The sequence below is a fragment of the Ranitomeya imitator genome, chromosome 2, assembly GCF_032444005.1.
Source record: "Ranitomeya imitator isolate aRanImi1 chromosome 2, aRanImi1.pri, whole genome shotgun sequence".
Classification (NCBI taxonomy): domain Eukaryota; kingdom Metazoa; phylum Chordata; class Amphibia; order Anura; family Dendrobatidae; genus Ranitomeya; species Ranitomeya imitator.
The window spans coordinates 636,916,292-636,933,754 of NC_091283.1; the positions used below are offsets into that span (position 1 = coordinate 636,916,292).

Consider the following 17,463-nt stretch of genomic DNA (forward strand, 5'->3'; position numbering starts at 1 on the left):
TTTGGGGTCCATTTTCTCCTGTTACCCTTGGTAAAATAAAACAAATTGGAGCTGAAATAAATTGTGTGAAAAAAAGTTAAATGTTCATTTTTATTTAAACATTCCAAAAATTCCTGTAAAACACCTGAAGGGTTAATAAACTTCTTGAATGTGGTTTTGAGCACTTTGAGGGGTGTTGTTTTTAGAATGGTGTCACACTTGGGTATTTTCTATCATATAGACCCCTTAAAATGACTTCAAATGAGATGTGGTCCCTAAAAAAAAAATGCTGTTGCAAAAATGAGAAATTGCTGGTCAACTTTTAACCCTTATAACTCCCTAGCAAAAAAAAATTTTGGTTCCAAAATTGTGCTGATGTAAAGTAGACATGTGGGAAATGTTACTTATTAAGTATTTTGCATGACATATCTCTGTGATTTAAGGGTATAAAAATTCAAAGTTGGAAAATTGCGAAATTTTCAAAATTTTCGCCAAATTTCCATTTTTTTCCCAAATAAACACAAGTTATATCGAATAAATTTTACCACGAACATGAAGTACAATACGTCACGAGAAAACAGTGTCAGAATCGCCAAGATCCGTTGAAGCGTTCCAGAGTTATAACCTCATAAAGGGACAGTGGTCAGAATTGTAAAAATTGGCCCGGTCATTAACGTGCAAACCACCCTCGGGGCTTAAGGGGTTAAATGAGGTGTCCAAACTTTTGGTCTGTACTGTATGTCACGAAAAAAACAGTCTCAGAATCAGCGGGATCTGTTAAAGCGTTCAGAGTTATAACCACATAAAGTGACATTATATACACACGCGTACATATACGTGTGTGTGTATATATGTATAGACAGACAGTACATACCAGGATGAGGGATATTAGTACAGAATTGACCACATTTTTTTTCTCTTCTATTTGTTTCTATTTTCCTCCTCTAAAGCATAGGTGCGTCTTATGGTCCAAAAAATATGGTATATCTCAGTGAGAGAGTGAGTACGCAGTGGCAATAATACTGTAGGACTGCCTTATATTCTATGAGGGGGGCTGCATTATATTCTATGAAGGGGCTACATTATATTCTATGCTAGGGACTACCCCAACCGTTACTATATCATTAAGACGTGTACTACCGTTTTTATACCCTGATATTAGCGTGTTTTACAGCACAATTAGTGGTCTTGTATTTATTTCTATGTAGATAGTGGGCCCCAAGAATGATTTTCCCTGGTGGGCCCAAGGTGCACCAGTCCAACACTGGGAATCTCCCTTTGTGTGTGTATTAGTAAGAGACATGACAGTCGCTGGCAGTGTTTGGGGAGAAGCTTCCAGGGACCCCCCCTGTCCGCATAGCCTATTTTACTTGGTCCCGTGTGACTTTCAAAGGTATGATTTTCATAGTCAAACATATATGGCTGAAATCATGCTGCTTTTGTTTGATAACGGTTGTCCTGTGAATCCTTTTAACTTATTTGACCTTCAAAGTTTGAAAGTATGTTTTTCTCTGAAATACCACAGCGTGTCAGAGTCATACGACCAGGCTACCCGTTGATTGGGCAGCATGTGTCTGCTTTCAGGTTCCCTTTAAGGGGACTTTTACTTTAACCTTGCACACAGAGCCCCCTTCTGTAGGCATTGAATTATGTCAGTGGGCTGTATCTTGGTACACTGGAGGTATTAATAGGTGAAATCAGAACTTATTTTTTTGTCCACAGGTCAAGAAACGTAAGATGCAAGGCTCAGAAGAACAGACCTCTGGGAAAAGACAGCGTAAATGACAAAACACATCATTATTTCTGGCACAGCTACTTAGATTGTATGTATTCACTGGTGCTAGGATTAGGTTTCACAGTGACATATATGTGATCTGCCTACAGGCTGTAATTCACCTGAGGACAAGGATGTGCGGCTGATAAAAAGGAAAAATGCTGGTCCCCTTCACACTGCCGTTTTACAGTTCATTGAGGATTGTTTGAACATTGCAGAGATGTAAGTTATATTTCTTTATAAATATTTTATATATACTGTACCATGTGTCCTAAATATCGTAAGTCTGACAATCAAGTGAATGATCCAATTATAAATGACACATCAGAGGAACTTGTGAGATATTTTATAAACCACTATTCTTTTTAAGTTAGACCTTTTCAGAAAATCTTGGTTCCCGGCATAGTTTCTTAAAAAAACAAACCAAAAAAATAATTATAGATACATTAATTTAAAACAGTTATTCTTTAACCCCTACATGAACTTTGATGTACCCATAAACCTTAGTCAGATATTGATTCCTGACCTTAGACATATGGGTACGTAATGGCAATCGTGCGGGTCACAAAAGCTGTGCCCACACGATCGCCGCTGGGAACTCTGTTTAGGTTAAAGCCAAGACTCAGCTGTCACTGACAGGAGCGGTGCCCGCACCTCCCTGAGCCATTTATTTCCTTAAAGGCCACAATCTATATCTATCTCAACATTTAAAAGGCTGGGAGAGGAAAAGAGGACTTCATCTTCCTACCGATTAGCAATCCGTGACGTGATCATGAGGGCTTGATTGTTGCCATGTCAACCCGAGGTTGCCATGATGACCTCCGGGTCAGCCTGCTACGGCAAACCTATTAGACGATGCTCAGAGCATGGTCTAAGAGGCTTAGTGCTGGTGCACTGCAATGCACATCATTGATCTGAGTAACATACAGTTAGGTCAATATATATTTGGACAGAGACAACATTTTTCTAATTTTGGTTATAGACATTACCACAATAAATTTTAAATAAAACAATTCAGATGCAGTTGAAGTTCAGACTTTCAGCTTTCATTTGAGGGTATCCACATTAAAATTGGATGAAGGGTTTAGGAGTTTCAGCTCCTTAACATGTGCCACCCTGTTTTTAAAAGCACCAAAAGCAATTGGACAGATTAAATAATTTTAAATAACATGTTCATTTCTAGTACTTGGTTGAAAACCCTTTGTTGGCAATGACTGCCTGAAGTATTGAACTCATGGACATCACCAGACACTGTTTTTCCTCCTTTTTGATGCTCTGTCAGGCCTTCACTGCGGTGGTTTTCAGTTGCTGTTTGTTTGTGGCCTTTCTGTCTGAAGTTTAGTCTTTAACAAGTGAAATGCATGCTCAATTGGGTTGAGATCAGGTGACTGACTTGGCCATTCAAGAATATTCCACTTCTTTGCTTTAATAAACTCCTGGGTTGTTTTGGCTTTATGTTTTGGGTCATTGTCCATCTGTAGTATGAAACGACGACCAATCAGTTTGGCTGCATTTGGCTGGATCTGAGCACACAGTATGGCTCTGAATACCTCAGAATTCATTCGGCTGCTTCTGTCCTGTGTCACATCATCAATAACCACTAGTGACCCAGTGCCACTGGCAGCCATGCATGCCCAAGCCATCACACTGCCTCCGCTGTGTTTTACAGATGATGTGGTATGTTTTGAATCATGAGCTGTACCATGCCTTCGCCATACTTTTCTCTTTCCATCATTCTGGTAGAGGTTGATCTTGGTTTCATCTGTCCAAAGAATGTTCTTCCTCAACTGTGCTGGCTTTTTTAGATGTTTTTTAGCAAAGTCCAGTCTAGCGTTTTTATTCTTGATGCTTATGAGTGGTTTGCACCGTGCAGTGAACCCTCTGTATTTACTTTCATGCAGTCTTCTCTTTATGGTAGATTTGGATATTGATACGCCGACCTCCTGGAGAGTGTTGGTCACTTGATTGGTTGTTGTAAAGGGGTTTCTATTCACCATGGAGATTATTCTGCGATCATCCACCACTGTTGTCTTCCATGGGCGCCCAGGTCTTTTTGCATTGATGAGTTCCCCAGTGCTTTCTTTCTTTCTTTCTTTCTCCGGAAGTACCAAACTGTAGATTTTACCACTCCTAATATTGTAGCAATTTCTCTGATGGGTTTTTTCTGTTTTTGCAGCTTGGCCCCTTCGTGACATGCCCCGTACTAGTATGGCGCATGTCATGTCTCCCCCTTTGATGTGGGCTCCAGCGCTGAGCCCACATCAAAGTCGCGACATGTCAGCTGTTATGTGCAGTTAACATGTGCGCGCAATAGCGGCAGGTGGAATCGCTGACAGCGGCATTTAACTACCGCTTCCTGCACGCATCGACGACCCCCGTCACATGATCGGGGGTCAGCAGTGCGTCAGGATAGTAACGATAGTGGTCGGCGCTCATAGCAAGCCTGCAATTCAGCTACATAGCAGCAATCTGATGATCGCTGCTATGTAGCAGAGCCGATCCAGTTGTGCCAGCTTCTAGCCTCCCATGGAGGCTATTGAAGCATGGCAAAAGTTAAAAAAAAATGTTTTAAAAAATATGAAAAAAAAATAAAAGTTTAAATCAACCCCCTTTCGCCCCATCCAAAATAAAACAATAAAAAAACAATCAAACATACACATATTTGGTATCGCCGCGTTCAGAATCGCCCGATCTATTAATAAAAAAAAAAGCATTAACCTGATCGCTAAACAGCGTAGCAAGAAAAAAATCGAAATGCCAGAATTAATTTTTTTTGGTCACCGCGACATTGCATTAAAATGCAATAACGGGCGATCAAAAGAGCGTATCTGCACAAAAGTGGTATCATTAAAAACGACAGCTCGGCACGCAAAAAAAAAAGCCCTTACTCAACCCCTGTGGATGGATACCATGCTTGGCATAGGTGGTTTTCCTTTATTGGATGTTTTCCTTTATTGGATGCTGCCCTTCCCGTGGTTGTTCCTTCCCGGGGAAAGGCCTGGCTATTCATTGCTTGCGTTGAGAAACACGTGATGGTGTCTCCGCAGCTTACTTTACATGCATTTGCATATTTCCCATAAGGGATGGGGGCAGTGTTCTGGATCACTGCGTTGAGAAACACGTGATGGTGTCTCCGCGGTGTTGGATGTTTTGGTCTCCCCGAGGTCATTCATCTGTACCTTCACTTACTCAACCCCAGATCACGAAAAATGGAGACGCTACGGGTATCGGAAAATGGCACATTTTTTTTTTTTTTTTTTAGCAAAGTTTTGATTGTTTTTTTTCACCCTAGACATGTTTGGTGTCTATGAACTCATAATGACCTAGAGAACCACATTGGCAGGTCAGTTTTAGCATTTAGTGAACCTAGCAAAAAAGCCAAACAAAAAACATGTGTGGGATTGCACTTTTTTTGCAATTTCACCACACTTGGAATTTTTTTCCCGTTTTCTAGCACAAGACATGGTAAAACAAATGGTGTTGTTCAAAAGTACAACTCGTCCCGCAAAAAATAAGCCCTCGCATGACCATATTGATGGAAAAATAAAAAAGTAATGGCTCTGGGAAGGAGGGGAGCGAAAAATGAAAACGGAAAAACGAAAAAGGGCCACGTCTTGAAGGGGTTAAGGATGGCTTGTTTCACCTGCATGGAGAGCTCCTTTGACCGCATGTTTACTTTGCAGTAAAACCTTCCACATGCAAGCACCACACCTCAAATCAACTCCAGGCCTTTTATCTGCTTAAGGCCGGAGTCACACTACAGCGAGAGACGGCCGAATCTCGCAGGTTAAAAATAAGCTCTGGCACCAGCGCTCCGGAGCGAAGCGTGCGGCTCCATGTATTGCTATGCGGTCGCACGCTCCGCTCTGGAGTACCGGTGCCAGAGCTTGGTTTTAACCTGCGAGACTCAGCCGTATCTCGCTGTGTGATTCCGGGCCTTATTGAGAATGACATAACGAAGGGATTGCCCACACCTGTCCATGAAATAGCCTTGGATTCAATTGTCCAATTACTTTTGGTCCCTTTAAAGTGAAGGTGCCATCAGTTTTCTTGTAGCTTGCTTTTTTGTGAAATTAAGCTTAAAATAGTAAATAAAATGTATTAATGCAATGTTTGCACTGTTTGCAAACATTTCTATATGAAAAATATTATATATTTTCTTACAAATATATATTTATTTACCACTAAAAGGAGCATTTTCCGTTTTAGACCTCAAGCAGCTCTAGTAAGGCTTACCAGCTTTACTGTTGCTGGAAAATTGGGCCAGTAACTGCTGACATCACCATTTCCCTCCCCTTTTGGGTGGTCTAATATCCCTGGGGCAGAATGAAGAGCAGCATCACAGGGCAGCACCATTTTGTGTGTGACTGCCCTGTAACCTATCACCAGCAGTTACTGCATCAGAGGCACAGCTTGTTTACAGAGGAGCAGAAGACAGTGGACTGGGAGCATGGTGGACTGGATGAAGAGTGAAGCCATGTGGTGTGTATGGAGCAGCATTATCTGAGGGGAGCTGTCTGTGACTCATCCATCAGTAGGATAAGGAGCACCAGGTCTGCAGTGAATGGCCAGGCATTGTGGAGGGAGGGGAGAGATACATTGGTATGGCTGAGAGAGACTGATGGGAGAGAGCAAGACATGTAGAATGATGAGTGAGACACATGGAGCGTGATGGGGAGAGAGATACACATGGAATAGCAGGGGTGAGACACATGGAGCATGATGGGGAGAGAGATACACATGGAATAGCAGGGGTGAGACACTTGGAGCGTGATGGGGAGAGAGATACACATGGAATAGCAGGGGTGAGACACTTGGAGCGTGATGGGGAGAGAGATACACATGGAATAGCAGGGGTGAGACACTTAGGCCTCTTTCACACTTCCGTCTTTCTGCATACGTCGCATTCCGTCGTTTTTTTTTTTGAAAATGCAGGATCCTGCATTTTCCCATAGACTTGTATTGCCGACGGATCGCGATGTATGGCCACACGTCGCATCCGTCGTGCACTGGATGCGTCGGGTTTTGGCGACCCGTCTTTACAGAAAATGTTCAAGGGAACTTTTTTCTGTACGTCGCATCCAGTGTTTCAGACTTCGCATGCCCAGCAGGAAATATCGCTCTCACGATCCTTCCTGCTCGGCAACGCAGACGGAAGTGTGAAAGAAGCCTTAGGCTATGTGCACACGTTGCGGATTTTGATGCTTTTCCGCATCGTTTTTGGATGCGCGGAATTGCATCAAATCCGCAGTGTAGTGCACCACCAATGTTAGTCAATGGGAAATTGAGAATTGTTGTGCACATGCTGCGGAAAAATACACGCGGATTTGCAGGGTTTTATGTTCCACAGCATGTCAATTCTTTTTGCAGATCTGCAGCGTTTCTGCACCTATTGACTACAATTGAGTTAGGCAAATCCGCAGCAAAACTGCAGGTATAAAAATCTGTGGTTTTGCTGCAGAGTGCGATAAATGCTGCAGATAGGGAGGAGGAAGAGTGTGTGTGCAGAGACTGTGAGCTGTGAGTCTGTGTGTATCTGCGTGTATGTGTGTGTTCGGGAACAGGGAGCATACTGCTGGTTTATTTTATTTTTTTTTACAGGAGATCGAGGGCATCGCATGGATTAGCAGAACAGTAAATATGGGAAAATGTGGTGTTTTATTTCATTAAAATACTTTATTCTGGCTGTGTGTTTATTTAACCACTTAACAACTATAGGATTAGTAATGGATATGTGTCTTATTGATGCTTCTCCATTACTAAGCCGGCTTGATGTCACCTTACAATACAAAGGTGACATCAATCCCACAAATATTACCCATGTGACACCACTACAGGGCAGTGGGAAGAGACAGGCTAAGTGCTGGAATTGGCGCATCTTAGAGATGCGCCATTTCAGGGGTGGCTTTGAGCTGATGTTTGTAGAAGGGGAAGGGGGGGCAATATCCATGGCCCCTTCTTAGACTATTAATATCAGCCCACAGCTGACTGCATAGCCTTTTCTGGTTATTAATTATAGGGGAACCCCACGTCGTTTTTTTGGGGGGTGCTCCTACTTTAATAGCCAGTAAAGGCTAAATATACAGCTGTGGGCTGATATTCATAGCCTGGGAAGATCCATGGGTATTAACCCCTTCCTAGGCTATAAACATCATATAGTTCTCACATAATACCGCCATATAGACACACATAATGGCGCCATATAGTTCTCACATAATACCGTCATATAGATCACACATACTGCCATAGTGTTCTCATATAATGGCGCCATATACTTCTCACATAATACTGCTATATATTTCTCACATAATACCGCCATATACTTCTCACATAATACCGTCATATAGATCACACCCAACACCAAGTAGATCACACATAAAACCACCATATAATTCTCACATAATAATGCCACATAGATCACACACAATCCCACAATATAGGTATCATATAATACAGTTATATTTTTTACATTATTCCACCATACTGATCAAACATAATACCACCATACAGATCACATATAATACCATCATATAGATCACACATATTGCCATAATACAGATCACACATAATACTTGGCAGCATCAAGTGTGGTCTACATGGCAGTACTATGTAAAAAAAATGCACATGATGCCCCCATATATAATCCATATGGCAATATTATGTAATAAATATATGGCGGTATAATGTGTGCGCTTTATGGAAGTATTATGTGATAAATAGATATGACGGCATTATGTGTGATCCATATGGCAGTGTGCTGGTCTATGGGGGGTCACAGAGAGAGAGATATATGGGGAAGGAGCAGGGTGACTGCAGCACAGAGTATTTCAGGAGAGCAGTGTGCTGAACTATGGGAGATCACAGAGGAGATATATGGGGGAAGGAGCAGGGTGACAGGAGCACAGAGTATTTCAGGAGAGCAGTGTTCTGAACTATGGGAGATCACAGAGGAGATATATGGGGGAAGGAGCAGGGTGACAGGAGCGCAGAGTATTCCAGGAGAGCAGTGTGCTGAACTATGGGAGATCACAGAAGAGATATATGGGGGAAGGATATATGATCCCTGTTGTGTGCATGCTACTTCTCTCCCGTTTTTGTGAATAACATCCTTGCCATCCCCCTTCCCCCACCTTAGTCACTGTCCTGTCAGCTGTCCTGCTCTTTCTCTCCAGGTGTCAGCTCCCTCTCTGCAGGCTGTGAATGCAGCTTACTGGAGATCACTGGGACTGTGTGTGAGTGGGGAGGCGGAGACAGAGCAGGAGGACACAGGGCAGCGTGTGAGGGCAGAGGATGTCTGCTCAGGATGCACAGTGCCTGGAGTACAGGCCAGAGGAGCACGGAGGTAAATCACCCGCACTCTCCATCCTCCGGCTCCAGTGAGCGCTTCTGTCCTGCGATAGAGAGTAAGTGGAGCTCGGCAGATAGCACTGGGCTATAATAAAATGGCGGCCAGTCACACCTACAGCAGTGAATTGTGCAGCCCACAGAGGTGTGCCCAGCTCACTGCTAATGCGGCTGCTTCCACGGAGGTCTGTTCTCTCCTATGTCCATGGGGTGCCGTATGATGACACTGATAGTGTCGTGCTACTGCTGTGAACACAAGATGTCAGCCCCTAGTGCTATCTTTAAACTCATAACACACGAAATCTGTTTCACATGCATTCAAAACTTGGTTATAACAGCATGTTATGCTACATTACAGTGATTTACTAATGATCTACAAATGCGGTACCTTCCCTTTAAAAACAGGGTGGCACATGTTAAGGAGCTGAAACTCCTAAACCCTTCATCCAATTTTAATGTGGATACCCTCAAATGAAAGCTGAAAATCTGAACTTCAACTGCACCTGAATTGTTTTGTTTAAAATTCATTTTGGTAATGTCTATAACCAAAATTAGAAAAATGTTGTCTCTGTCCAAATATATATGGACCTAACTGTATACGCATTTATGTAAAAAAATAAAAAATAAAAATTGCACATATTTGGTATCACTGCACCTGAAACGACCCATCTTATAAAACTGTCACACTAGTAAGCCCCTTCGGTGAATACAGTAAAAAAGCTAAATAGAAAACTGTGCAAAAGCTATGCTTTTTCATCATACATCCGGACAAAAAGTGGAATAAAATGTGCTAAATTAGTTGAATTGAAATAAAAATGGTACCACTGAAAATGTCATCTTGTCCCGCAAACAATAAGCTGCCATACAGCTCCATTAGCGGATAAATAAAAAAGTTCACTTACAAAATATAGCTATGCAAAAACCATTCTTTTTTTTTAATAAAAGTTGTTATTGTGTAAAAGCAGCAAAACATTTTTTTTAAAAATATAAACGTGGTATCGCTGTTATCGTACCGACCCGAAGAATAAACCTACATTATCAGCATTACCACATGGTGAAGGGCATAAAATAATAATAATAATTCCTGAATTGCTGGATTTTGTTCATTCTGACCCTCGAAAATCGGAATAGAAAGCAATCAAAAATGTTATGTGACCGAAAATTGTATGAATAAAAAATGTCAAAAAACTTTAAAAAAAAAAGCCTCATATGACTCTGTTAGCAGAAATCTAAAAAAAATTGTGGCTTTCAAAATATGGTGATGCAAAGTTTTTGCAGTAAAAAACTTATTGTGTGATAGCAGGCAAACATAAAAAAAATTACATAGATCTGGTATCTCGGTAAGGCTAGTTTCACACTAGCGTTTTGAGGAGATGCGGACTTCCTCCGTGAAGCCCCGCCCTTGGCTGCTAGCTCTGCCTACTTCTGCATGCGGCCGGCAGGCGGCCTGCGTACCTATCTTTAACATTAGGTACGCAGGTCGTGCCGCTGTATGTGGATGCTTCCGCATGCGTCGTTTTGACGATGCGGGGAAAAAAAATTGCTACAAGCTGCGTTCTACACTGGTCGCCGCATCGTCAAAACGACGCATGCGGAAGCATCTGCATACAGCGGCACGACCTGCGTACCTAATGTTAAAGATAAGTATGCAGGCCGCATGCAGAAGTAGGCGGAGGTGTGGCCGAGGGCGGGGCTTCACAGAGGAAGTCCGCAGCCGTCCGCAACGCTAATGTGAAACCGGCCTAATCGCACCAAACTGAAGAATAAAGTTGTCTAATCACTTATCCCGCATGGGGAACGATGTAAAAAATAAATGAAACTAATTCTTCACCTGTTGTTCATTCCTCCTCACAATGATCGTAGTAAGGCTCTGCGAACATTTGCTCTATGCTGAGCGCTTACTTTGGGGTTACCGTGTAAATCTATGAAATGCGTGATTCGGAGAGAACCCCCGGCTAAAGATTCACTCTAATGAGGCAGATGGAGATGCTGTGGATGCTGTATGGCCTATAATCCAGCTGTGTTCGTCTTTTTGTGCATAAAAGCGAGGTTGACAAGTTTTGTGCACCTCATAAAAGGACACCACTAAACGGAGGCCAGACTGAGTCCAGAGTAACTCTGCTGCCACATTATAGTGAATGGATCCCTCTGGGATTTCATCTGAATCACGTCATTCGGAGATTTAGATGGAAACCCCGATGTAAGTCACAGCGTAGAGCACCGGGTAAATATGATCTCAAATGTTATGTAAAATGTTCCCAACAAAAATTTCAACTCCTTACACAAAAAAAAGCAATTCCCACTGTGGCCTGTCAGCCATCAATGGAAAAATAGAGGGCTTCCACGTTACTGATAGCACAAAGGCTGTGGAAAAGAGCTATCGCTCCTCGCCCCCAAATGAAATCTAGCGAATTCTACTCCCACAGCCAAGTGTACCTAAACCACATTTGGCATCCACATGTTTTGCATTTCTGTAGTGATGAGAGCCCGCCTAACCCCTTTCTGACATTAGACGTACTTTTCCGTCCAGATGACTTGGGACTTAATTCCCTTGGACGGAATAGTAGGTCACGTGCGATCAGCAGTGCTCACGGGGGGAGCGCCGCCAGTCGCGGCCGGGAGTCAGCTGATTATCACAGCTGACACCCGGCACTACGTGCCAGGAGCGGTCACGGACTGCTCCTGGCACTTTAACCCCCGTAACACTGTGATCGCAGCGTTCCAGTGGCATAGGGAATAGTGATGAGTGAGTATACTCATTGCTCGGGTGGTCTCCGAGTATTTGTTAATGCTCAGAGATTTAGTTTTAGTCACCGCACCTGCATGGTTTGCGACTGTTAAACAGCTTGAGTACATGTGGGGATTCCCTAGCAACCAGGCAACCACCACATGTACTTAGGCTGGCTAACAGCTGTAAATCATGCAGCTGTATCAACAAAAACTAAATCTCCGAACATTAACAAATACTCAGAGGTCACTCGAGCGTGCTCGGGAAAACCTGAGCAACGAGTATATTCGCTCATCACTAATAGGAGGGCATGGGGTCCTGCATTAGGAGGCATGGGGTCCTGCCTGGCAGACACGAGAGGGCACAGTAGTAACGCATTCCCACTGTGCTCCCGGTCTCTAGTGGGGAGAGCGGAGTGACCAATTACACTCCGTCGCCCAGATCACAAGTTGAATTTGGAAAATGGAGATCATTAATAAAAAACAACAAAATCTAAAGGTAGATACGGGGCTGAGAGCAGCCCATGTCCACCTCCTACTGACACTAAGCTAAAACTAAGTAGCTTCCTGCCAGTGGGCGGTTATATACTGCTGGGGAGGAGCTAACTTTTTTGTATAGTGTCAACCTCCTAGTGGCAGCATCATATACCCATGGTTTCCTGTGTCCCCCAATGAAGGCTTCGAGAAAAAGATTTTACGGTGAGTACCCAAAATCTTCCTTTTTGTGGAGAAAAATTAAAATTTTCATTTTTTTTGTTCTTCCACATGGCTTTAATTCCTGTGAAACACTTGAAGGGTTAATAAACTTGAATGTGGTTCGGAGGACTTTGCAGTTTTAAAAATGATGAACGCTTTGGGGTATTTTCTGTCATATAGGCTCCTATTCTATGAAGGAATCGGAACTGTATCATGGTTTTCAATACAAGCAGAAAACACAACGCAGTTATAAACATAGTCTAGTGTGTATGATATGTGTTCCAGTAATAGTTCATTCAATTTCTAAATTATACAAAAAACATCTTTGCATCATTGAGGGTTCTTGATGTGTATATTCTTATTTATTCATAATCGCCCATTGTAATGTTTTGCAGAACTAAAGGCTTTTTTACAAACAGTTTCTCATGGAGATTTTTTTTTTGTTCCCAAATTCTGTATATATCAATCAGCAAAAAAACTCACCAGTCTAAATAGGATGCGGAAAATGCCCTTTGGATGTGCACACATTAAATATTTGCAGCATACACTTCTACTCTAAAATCTTATCTTTCGGCACGAAAAACGCCGCATAAAGTACACGCGTTATTGATGCATTTTTTTTCCTCATTCATTTGAATGGTTGAAAAACTCTTAAAAGAATTGACAAAAAGGGAAACTGCTTCTACAAGAACAAAAAAGTCTTCAAAAATCTCATTCACTTTGCTGGTTTTACTCTGTGGATTTTTTCTTGGCAAAAAAAACCCAAGTGAATATGGGGTTATTAATGTCTAAAATGTGCCTTTTTTATGATACATTACTTTGTTGTGCCCTAGGTCAGTGTTGAGCAAGAAAAAAGTTTCAGCCATTGAATCGCCACAACATCATCTCTCTCATCTTAAGCAACGGTAATCCCCATTGTGCCCCTTGGAGCATGTCAGTCATGGCTGCCATCCGTCTGATCTGTGTGAAAGGAAGCAGTTAATCATTGGTGCCTGATTCTGCTATCCATATGTGCATATAAGTTTACACATACATATATAAAAATTGAATTGTAGAAGTATTAGGTCTCGTTTACACCTATGGTATGTTCTATTACAAGAGTGGTTTTTACAGATAGCACTCATACCTATGATATGCTTTTGGTGCTGTGCACATGGCTGTTATTTATTTTATTTTTCTATTTCTCCACGAATGAGAAAAACGCTCTGATCAAAGTCTGATCAGAATAATCTTTCCGTTTTTCACATATGTGAGAAAATCGGATGTGTGAACGAGCACTTAAAGGTAACTTATGTTAAAAAAAAAGCTATTATCCTTCAGATTTAGGGTTAATTTGCAGGTGAATAGCGTTTTAAAGCTGTGTGACTGCTACAGTTAAAACTTGGCTACTGGGGGAGAGGAACTTTACTCTTACTGGCAGCCCCAAGCTTTCAGTCATATGGACATGGCATCAGTCAGCGCTCAGTACATATTGAACAAAGGCTGTAACCATGCCCTGCCAATGACTGACTGACAGCGAGCTGAACACTTATGCACTGCAAAGACAGCTGTCAGCCAGTGCATGGCTACAGCTTTCGCTCCCTATGTACTAAGCGGTTACTGAAACAGCAGTGGATACACTTGTGACTGAGATCCCAATCTTGCCGGGAGAAATAAAGGCAATTTTCTCTCTGCCTTATAACTGCGATCAGAGCAATGAAAGTGAAAGTCTCATAGTGGCACTAAGTAAAAAGAAAAACAGAGTCAAAATGTAAAAAATAAGTACACATATTTGGTATTGCCGTGTCCGCAATGACTCGATCTGTAAAACTGTCTCACTAGTTAGTCCCTTTAGTGAACACCGTGAAAAAACGAGAAAAAAAGCTATGCTTTTTCATCCTACCGGCAAACAAAATGTGGAATAAAGTATGAATGTAAATAAAAATGGTATAGCTGAAAACGTCATCTTGTCCCGCAAAACGCAAGCCACCATACAGCTCCATCAACAGAAAAATGAAAGCGTTATTCTATTTTCTATAAAATAGTTTTTATTTTGCAAAAGCGCCAAAACATAAAAAACCCAAAGAACAATGCTTCCTTATTAATTTTACCACACATCGAATGGCATAAACCCTCCACTCCCCCAAACAAGAAATCCAAAATTGATGGTTTTCATTCTCTCTGTCTCCCAAAAATCGTAATAGAAAGCAATCAAAAAATGTAATTTGCCCGAAAATGGTACCAAAACGTCAACTTGATTCAGCTAAAAAAAAAAAAAGTCCTCACATCACTGTGTTAGCAGAAAAATTGAAAAACTATACCTCTTAACATATGGCAATGCCAAACCTTGTTTTGCAAAAAAAAAAAAGAATCTTTTAGTGTGTGACAGAAGCCAAACATAAAAAAGATATATATATGGTATCGCTGGAATCACCCGACCCATAGAATAAAGTTGTCTAATCACTTATACCAGATGAGGAATGGCATGAAAAATAAAAAAAACAATTCTTCACCTGCTATTGATTTGTTCATTCTGCCTCCTAAAGATCGCAGTAAGGCTCGGCTAACAGTTTTTCTGTCCTCTACACTGAGCTCTTACACCGGGGTTTCTGTGTAAATGAGCAGAAGATTAGTTATAATGAAGGAGATGGAGGCACTGTGGACACCATAGGACCTGTTATCCGATGGTGTCCATCTTTTTAGGTGCCAATAAGTAGAATATTAGGTGCACCACTATCAAAAAAGACTATAAATATATATTTTCTCTTATCTCTAATAATAAGCCGTAGATCATGGTGCTACAACATGCATGGAAAGTACCAATATCAAAATGAAAAAGAGAAAAGCCAATGCATAAATGTGTGCACACCTGCTACAAGATAAAAGAAATATCAACATTTTATTGTATACGTACAAGGACACATATCTCACATAAAACCAATTAAAAACATGACAACAAAACACCCTTCCCCATAAGATGTAATCAAATATACTCCTCTATATCTAACTGTACATCTGGGCCCAAAAAACTACTACAGGCAAGAAAGTTGCATCAATTGAGTTATAATACAAAACACACGATCATATATGTGCATACACAAAGTTATAACAGGTAAGAGCTAAAGCCTTTATGTAGTAAAATGAAGGATTTAATCCTATATTTAAAGACAAAATGAGGGTGTCCCCACAACTTGTCTAGAGTAAATAACCATAGTGCCTATAGAGCAACGCCCAGATAGATATGAGCCCTGTTGGAGTCAAAAAGATATACAAAGGATATATCAAATAAGTGGGGCATATCCTTAGTGGAGTTTTAAGGCAATAACTGGCAAGCTGCCATCAATGAAATCAGCGCAAAAGCACCAAAAAATATGAGCCTACCCCAAGCATGGATAACCCATGAGCCACATAATCCAGAGTGAAGTGGATCTGCAGATGGGAATGAAAAAGCTGCAGAGAATCCGACTCCGAATGCAGAACCCAGAGTAGTGAGGGGAGAGAAAAGGGTGTGGGAACATCTTTTTAGGTATGCATAAAAGTGCCATCAACCACAGTTTTGTGCACCTCTGAAAAGGACACTGCTGAACAGAGGCCAGACGGAGTCTAGAGTAACTCTGCTGCCTCATTACAGTGAATGGATCTTTAGGGGTTTCATCTTTCGGAGATTAATAATAATAATAATCTTTATTTTTATATAGCACTAACATATTCCGCAGCGCTTTACAGTTTTGCACTAGTGATGAGCGAATATACTCGTTACTCGAAATTTCTCAAGCATGCTCGGGTGTCCTCCAAGTATTTTTTAGTGCTCGGAGTTTTAGTTTTTCTTGCGGCATCTGAATGATTTACATCTGATAGCCAGCATAAGTACATGTGGGGGTTGCCTGGTTGCTAGTGAATCCCCACATGTACTTATGCTGGCTTTCAAATGTAAATCATTCAAATGCGGCAAGAAAAACTAAAACTCCGAGCACTAAAAAATACTCGGAGACCCCCAAGCATGCTCCAGAAATCTCGAGTAACGAGTATATTCACTCATCACTATTTTGCACACATTATCATCGCTGTCCCTGATGGGGCTCACAATCTAAATTCCCTATCAGTATGTTTTTGGAATGTGGGAGGAAACCGGAGAACCCGGAGGAAACCCACACAAACACGGGGAGAACATACAATTTCCTTGCAGATGTTGTCCAAGGTGGGATTAGAACCCAGGATTCCAGCGCTGCAAGGCTGCAGTGCTATCCAATGAAATTTACAATGAAACCCGTTTGTTAATGCTTAGTGTTGAGCGCCGGATCAATATGATCTCAAATATTATGTAAAATGTTCCCAATAAAAGCTTCAACTTAATCCACAAAAAAAGCAAACCCCCACTCAGGTCCGTAACTTAACAGAAATACAGGGGGCTTCCACATAAGTGGTAGTACAAAGGCTCTGGAAAAGCGTTATCGCTCCTCACCCCCCAAAAGATATCCAGTGGATTCTACATTCCCAAATCTAGATGTCCCCCTCTCTTCTGAGCCCCACAGTGTGGCTAAACCATATTTAGCATCCACTTTTGGCATTTCTGTAGTTATGAGAGTCTACTTAGTTTACTGGGTCATGCCTCCAGAAATAAGAGCTGGGCATAATGTACAGGCCCTAGAATAGCAGATTTGCAATTTTCACTCAGCAACATTCACTGCTGCTCTTTTCTGCAAAACACTTATGTACTCAACATGATCACTGGACTAGGAAGTAAATTACCTAAGGGTTATAATTTAAAAAATGGGGTCAGTTGATGGGGGTATTCTTCTCTTTCAGCACTTAGGGGCTCTGTTTTTCAAGGCTGAAAACTAGTCTAGGAAAATTTGTGCTCCAGGAGACAAATAGAGCTCGGTCCCTCCCAAGTCTCACTATGCGGCTAAGGCCGGGTTCACACTTGTGTACCGAGGCTTTGCGGAGGGCTGCGTACTTCCTCT

At 41.7% G+C, this 17,463-nt stretch overlaps 1 protein-coding gene across 1 annotated transcript in view; it reads left to right on the plus strand.

Annotated features, from left to right (window-relative positions):
* LOC138667658 (centromere protein Q-like) overlaps positions 1-17,463 on the plus strand; it is a 175,832-nt gene that overhangs the window by 85,980 nt on the left and 72,389 nt on the right. Inside the window, exons 3-5 of the mRNA XM_069755783.1 lie at positions 1,702-1,756; positions 1,864-1,975; positions 13,354-13,425. Of these exons, the coding sequence (XP_069611884.1) occupies positions 1,702-1,756; positions 1,864-1,975; positions 13,354-13,425 (239 nt within the window). The remainder of the gene's footprint in view (positions 1-1,701; positions 1,757-1,863; positions 1,976-13,353; positions 13,426-17,463) is intronic.